We start from the raw sequence: 6,749 nt of genomic DNA, 5'->3' as shown, positions 1-6,749 counted from the left end.
TGTCCCTGCTGATCAGCTAGAAAACCAGAAGCCTTTAAATTTGCACGTCATTCTCATCAATCCTACTGAGTCATCAAACAGCCCGGAAGGAAATGGCAAAGTAGCATCTGCTAAAAGACTGAAGCTAAATACAGATGACACAGCAAGTGCCACTTCTGCCTCTTCAGTAGCTCCTGGTGACCTTGATCACACGATCCCGAGTGTGAAGAAAAAGGAAATACAAAATGCAGGTGCCCTCAGTAGGGCAGAAACCTTGGCAGAGTGCTCAGCTTCAAGCTGTCTCAAAAACAGTGAATGCCCATTAAGGGATGTTGTTAAAGATGTCTGCCAAGTACTGCAGAAAGGGGATGCATATGTTTTGGACATTGACTTGGATTTTTTTTCAGTTAAAAATCCATTCAAAGAAATGTACACACAGGTAAGTATGGAAATTGAGTAGCCTTGTACCACTCACAAAAGAGTCCCAGCCTTAAGTATTTATGTCTATGGAGAAACTCTCACCTAAGCTAAATTAACAGATTAGCTGGGCATGGTTAATGATTCATGGTAATATTTTAAAGAGATATTTCCATTTTAAAGAAATATTTCTATGGGAGCGTACATGGTAAAAAATTACAACCACCAAATAGGGGGAATTTTGTACACTTGATATCAATACTGAGTGTACATTCAAGGTCAGGGGTATACTCAACTTCTGCTTGTTGATTGGGACATAAAAGCTATGCTTGGGTTTCCAGAGGTTACCTTCCAAATACCCACAGCAAGATTCATCAGGGAGCGATGATAGATTTTATCATTTTTTACCCTGTATAATGTCCCTAGAAAGCCATGATGGTATCAGGAGACTGCCTTTCAAAAGGCACAGTAGTGTTGATTATCCAAAGAATGGTAGCCTGTCCTGATGAGAGGCTGTTATGTTCATTATTGTCTGCAGTACTAGAGTAGGGAAATTATCTTTTTTTGAAGAAGGAAGGCTTTGTGGATTTGGTTTCTCATTTGAAGAGTCATTTTCTTCCTTTTTTTCTTTTTCAAAGACAGAATACGAGCTTTTGCAAGAGTTGTACAATTTCAAGAAGCCACATAAAAATGCAACAGAGGTATGATGCTTCCTTGTGGAATGTATGAAGGAATGATTCTTTTTATTTACCCAATGAAAATGAGTTACGACAACAGGAAGGAACCTATCAAAGGTGCTTAATGAAGTGGTCTCACATTAAGCTATGCAGCTGAATGCTAATCAGCAGCAACTTAGGAATTTTTTATTATTAAATGTTTTGATTAAACATGTGAATTGCATAAGTGTTTAGCATGAGTGTGAAAATTTATTTCTGTAAACAAATGATAATTGGCAAGGAAGTAATGAAAACATAGGAAGTCACCAGCCAACTTGTTCTTTTTATGGCTCGACAGGGCTCAGGTTTGGTGGAGTGTTTCTTTTATTGTTTTTTTGGTGGCCAGTTCCTTTTTTTTTTTCCCCCCCTACCTCCAGGCTCTCCCCTTCCTTCCCTTGTTGATCTTTCTTGATAGTCAGAGCTGTGATGAATGTGTAATTGGTATTTTAACTTTTTTTGTTCAGATGTGGAAAGGATGGTATTATGCCACTGTAATGTACTTTTCATTTTATGGGCTGTGTGCTTCTAAAACATGGAAATACAAGCTTTCATAATCTCATCTGAAAACTAATACAGAGAGATTCAACACATTTAATTATCACAAATAAACCTAATTGATATATGTGAATAAAGAAATAGAGATATGTTGAATATTGGCAGATTGATTTTCACATTTCTTAGTCAATCAGCAGTAAAAACAGGTACATACTTAAAAGGTGGCTTTTTAAAATTTGTAATAGGAAAAAGAGAGCAAAGTGAGGTGATTTATTCTGGAAGTGTAACAGTTTCTGCAGGCATTCGTTATGATCCTCTTGAAAAGATGTGCTGTAGGAATAAATCAGTTGTTTCTGATTCCCCACTTCCAGTAGATAAATCATTACAGAATTTAAATCATAGGGTAAATCATTATGTTCTTACCTCTTTTTTTTCCTAACATACTTTCATATATGCTTATTTAAAGGAAGACTTGCTGGATTGTGTTGAAAACCGTGTTCATCAGCTGGAAGATCTGGAAGCAGCATTTGCAGATTTGTGTGACAGTGATGACGAAGAAACCCTACAGAAATGGGCTTCATATCCTGGGTAGGAGATTTCTAAGTGGCCTAAATTGCAAACAGAAGTTTGAGAACTGATTAATCCAGCATTTTGGTAACAGAAATGGATAGGATCTATGCAAGTATGCCATTTTTCCTTCAATTCTGGAGGAGAAAGAGTTAAAAGAAAAGAAAAGGCAGTCTTCTGTTTTCAGTGCCACTGTAAGCTTTGGAAGGTCAGTCTTGTACAGCTTCATGCAAGTTCTGTTGTCTATGGATGGAGGCATATTTGGTGATTAAAACCTTAGTCATCAGTGTGTAGCACAGTTCTCAAAAAAAGCAACAAATCAAGGAGGACATGGAGTTCTTTGGTGCTCCTGAAGGTTCTGCTTTCTCTGGAAAAATGGAAGTTAATGGAAGTGTATCTGAGCAACAGTCTCCATCTGAACTGCATCAATCTGCTTTTAAACTAAATGTTTTCAGCTGAAAAGATACAGGGAAAGCTTGAGCTTTTTTTTGATAGGAAAATGACTCAATTTCCCACATCAAATGCAGCAGTTACTGTCCAACCTCTGTAACAGTGCCATGAAGTATTTCCTATAAAGTATATATGACTTTTGAGCTACAACAGCCTCTCTGCAGATCTACCCTAAAAGAAGCACAAGGAGGACTTGCCAGAGGCAGGTATAGGTATAGGGACTTTATAAGAAAGACCTGGTGGAACAGTGCAATAATACTGATAATTTCCATTTTTGCAAGTGCAAGATGACACAGAGGAGCAAATTTCATTTTCAAATCTTAGGCTATAACTTCTCTTTTTTCCTTTTTCCTTTTTTTTAAACATTTAAGGTATAAATATGTGTTTCCAAGTGTTTGTAACAAATTTTGGTTTTGTTTTAACTCCAGAATGAAGCCACTTCTTCAACTAGTTCACAGTTTGAAAACCAGGATGGAAAGCCCAGACTATGAAATGGTAGGTGACAAAGTAAAAGAGAAAAAAGCAGACAGAGGTCAAAAGCATCTGGAGGGAGAGTCATACTTACTTTCAGACTTGCTTCTTGATTCAGGACTTTGTGAGATTTTGGTAATTTTCCTGGGGTTTTATTTCTCATTACTTAGACCAGCTTTTCTTTTTCAAAGCTGCTAAACTTCTAATCTGCTTATCAGTCTATATTTAGGCAACATTAGTATGATCTTTCAGGGCTGTGATGCCTCAGGCTGCATCCTGTGAAGGGAGGTTAAATTTCACCAGTCTGTTGATCTTCTTTTTAGAACTTAAAATAAGGGACCTATTTATAAAGTATCAGAGCTATATCATCTTCAAGGGCTGTAGCATACTCTGACTTCATAAGAAGAGGTAGAGTGTACTGGAGGTAATGAAATAATCCATACAACTTCCAGAATTTTACTTGTTTTGTTTAAAGGACAAGCTGGGGGAAAAACCCTCACAACTCTTACTGTCTGAAGAGGTGTAAGTTACCTGATGGGCTAGGGATGGTATCCTAAAGACTTTCTACATGCATAAGCAGTAATTCATCAACAGAAATTAAATCTCTTTTTAATTTACCCATAGGTCCATCAGGCTGGTCTGACCTGTGATTATGTGGAGCTTCCTCACCATGTTAGCACTGAAGAGGAGATCGAAGGCCTCATACAATCCATTAGAGTTCTGCTGACAGATCTGCCCATGCCCACGCTTGTGACAGTTGCTCGGTGAGACTGCACAGATACTTTCACTTTAAAATGCCCAGACTGTGCTCACGAAGCTAAATGATCCTGTCAGTATAGGGCTGGTTCTGTCTTAAGTTCTGTTAAAGTGGAAGCCTTATAGTGGAGTGAAAATTAACATTTGAAAACATTGATCATAAAGCAGTGACAGCATCGACACAGCTAAAAGAAAGTTCTGCACTGATGGCCGATTTAAGGGGCTTTAGAGTAGCTGGCACAGGTTGCAAAGGCTGTTAAAACACGATGACTTAATCAGCTTCAGCATAGGTTATACAAAGGCTGTGATGAGGCCTTGTGTCTGTTGGGATTGATAGCTGTACTGGAGTTCATACATCTCCTCTACTTGATTACTTGAGCTAATTAGAGCAAAGCTGGCTTGGGCTGAAATCTCACCTTCCTTGCACTCTTGCTCTAGGGTTTATTGTACTACAGATAGGATTTCTTTTTTCAGTGAAACTTTCGCTGGAACTGGTTTTCATCTAGTCGGCTGAAAGGGGTTTATATTCTTTAAAGCTCTAGTAAAACTTTGTTACGGGCTAAAAGTTATGCTTCCAGGACTGTAAGGCTGTTATTTAGAATAACAGGATGGACTTTGAGGCCAGGGACCTGGGAGAACCAAGGATCTGTCCTGAAAATACCTAATTTAAAGACCACAGTGTACCTCTTGACAAATTATTGCAATTTAATCATTCAGAAATACGAATTGTGCCCTTAAAGAGCAGGCAACAGTAGCAGAAGCTGACATGAAACTGGTTTTGTCAGCAAGAACTGGTAAGGCTAATGCCTGCAATAAAAGAAAGCTGTATTTCCTGTGCCAATTTGCGGGTTATTATCCACTGTTGTGAAGAAACTAGAATCATCTCTGTAGATCTTGACTGATAAAAAATTCAGGAAGTCAGCTCTGCTTTTTACTAGTATCTGTTTGAAGTTCATTAATAGATACTGTAAAAAAAGCTATATGCCAGCTATTTTGAAAATCTGTTTTTCAAGTTTTCCTGCCTACTTTACCAGTAGCATTTGAATTTTTCAATCTTAATTTTCCACGTGCCTTTTAATTAGATCATTTGCTTGAACTTTGACTGCCAGTGCGTTCTGTGTCAGATTCAGGAAGAGAGTAGAACTGGAAAGATTACATGTTCCTGATCTGCTGCAGACTTTATATTAAACTTAAAAAGTGGTGATGAGGAGCACAGCTTTGAAGGGATACTGGGAGGCAAAACTTGCCACAGTTTGAAAGAAGCTTCAGCCTAGGTGCAGAGCATTGCAGAAATACACAATGTGGTCATGGTAGTGATATCTGTATTCTCATGGTTTTTTTTTTTACAGATCAAGTTTGGATGACTACTGCCCTTCAGAGCAGGTTGACATGATTCAAGAGAAAGTTCTCAGTTTACTACGTTCAGTGTATGGTTCTCTGGATGTGCACTTAGATTACTCAAGAACTTCATCTTCTTCATGACCTTTCTTCACGTGTTGCTGTGTAAGGCAGAGGATTAATTTAAATTGTGTATTAGCTGTGACTGCGAAGGGAAGACTACTGTTATTTCAGCAGGTGGCACTAGAACCCAAGCTGACCCAGCCAGGGGTTGAGTTGCATTGCTTTCTCCAAGTCGGCTGCATCTGAACTGTTACTTATTTGGCTTTGTTCAGATTAGTTCTGTAATTATTATTTTTACTGTCTTGTTTCTTAAAATTGGTACAAGAGAAATAACTTTTTGTCTAAAAATTGGGGGATTTTGTCCTGTTTCTTTGTGGTTGTGAAATAAAATATATAATTTCTTAAAATGATTTTCCATTATGTATGTCTTTTGTAATTTGGTAACAGATTTGGTCCTGAGTTGTATTATATCTTTTAAAAAATGATCTTAAAAATGCTCTTAAAACTGTAGGTCTGTGTAATGATCTTTCCTAAGTGTTGTGCTCGAGATGACCCTCTCATTTCTCTAGAGCAGCTCATGGCTTCTGCCCCATCCACAGAATATCATTTATGTTTATTTTCTGTTTCATTAATATTTTCTTATTTTGCCTTAGAGTATTTTATTGGTGGCTCAAATAATATCCCTAATGTACAGACACTGGCTTGGTATTTTCACTTTTACATATTTTTGAGGTTAAAAAGTATGTGTGCATGTGCATGCTTTTATGTTTTAAATCCTGTAAGGAATTGATGGTTTCTTCAGAAACAAAGATTTAGCTTTACTGAAGTCAGCAGCAAAACCTTCTGTACTAGGTTTTCACCCATTTCAGTATTGCTGTTTGGGAATTAACAGTTTCAGAACTATATAATTTAGAAATCAATATACTTATAGAGAAAACTGGCACTTTAAGAGGAAAAAAACCCTACAGAATTTATTGGAAATGAAACTGAAACAGGAAGGACAAAATGCCACCTAGAATATTTTCTTTTATTAGGAACAGATTTTGCTTGTAATTTCTTCTGAAATAACAGGGTTCATTTGCTAACTTGACTCTCTGAGAAAGTGAGATACAGAGACTTTGTGCACTTTTACAGTTTTTTTCCTACTTCTGCTGTTGATATAAAATGATTATATTAGAAATTGTAAATATGTAATTCCTTTAAAAATTTGTTCCAGTAGAATAAATTCCATGACCATGGATCCATTTTATTTGTGGTTTTGTGACATGTCTGTCACAAAGATGTGCCTAGCCCTGGAGCTGATTTCCTTAATACTTCATAAATTACAAAAAAGTTATAAAGCCATACATTACATGCATGAATGAAGTGCAGTCAGATCATATATGCTGCTTGTGTAAAGATTGGGGGTTTGTTAAAGTTAATGATCCTTTATGCTGGGCTTTGCATAAGGTTGTAGAAAACAAAAGAAAAACCATGTGGGGCATGGCTGACCCCTCC

The 6,749-nt window shown here is 37.2% G+C and overlaps 1 protein-coding gene across 1 annotated transcript in view; it reads left to right on the top strand.

Moving 5' to 3' along the window:
- CUNH5orf22 (chromosome unknown C5orf22 homolog) overlaps nucleotides 1-6,501 on the top strand; it is a 14,633-nt gene extending 8,132 nt beyond the window's left edge. Inside the window, exons 6-11 of the mRNA XM_017738704.1 lie at nucleotides 1-418; nucleotides 1,035-1,097; nucleotides 2,074-2,195; nucleotides 3,053-3,119; nucleotides 3,720-3,859; nucleotides 5,201-6,501. The exon at nucleotides 1-418 is cut by the window's left edge and continues 3 nt beyond it. Coding sequence (XP_017594193.1) covers nucleotides 1-418; nucleotides 1,035-1,097; nucleotides 2,074-2,195; nucleotides 3,053-3,119; nucleotides 3,720-3,859; nucleotides 5,201-5,333 — 943 coding nt within the window. The 3' untranslated portion in view covers nucleotides 5,334-6,501. The remainder of the gene's footprint in view (nucleotides 419-1,034; nucleotides 1,098-2,073; nucleotides 2,196-3,052; nucleotides 3,120-3,719; nucleotides 3,860-5,200) is intronic.
- Nucleotides 6,502-6,749: the final 248 nt, after the last annotated feature.

This window comes from Corvus brachyrhynchos, unplaced genomic scaffold, assembly GCF_000691975.1.
Source record: "Corvus brachyrhynchos isolate BGI_N302 unplaced genomic scaffold, ASM69197v1 scaffold23, whole genome shotgun sequence".
Classification (NCBI taxonomy): Eukaryota; Metazoa; Chordata; class Aves; order Passeriformes; family Corvidae; genus Corvus; species Corvus brachyrhynchos.
Note: the sequence above shows the minus strand (reverse complement) of the source record. Positions and strands in the feature narration are given on the sequence as shown.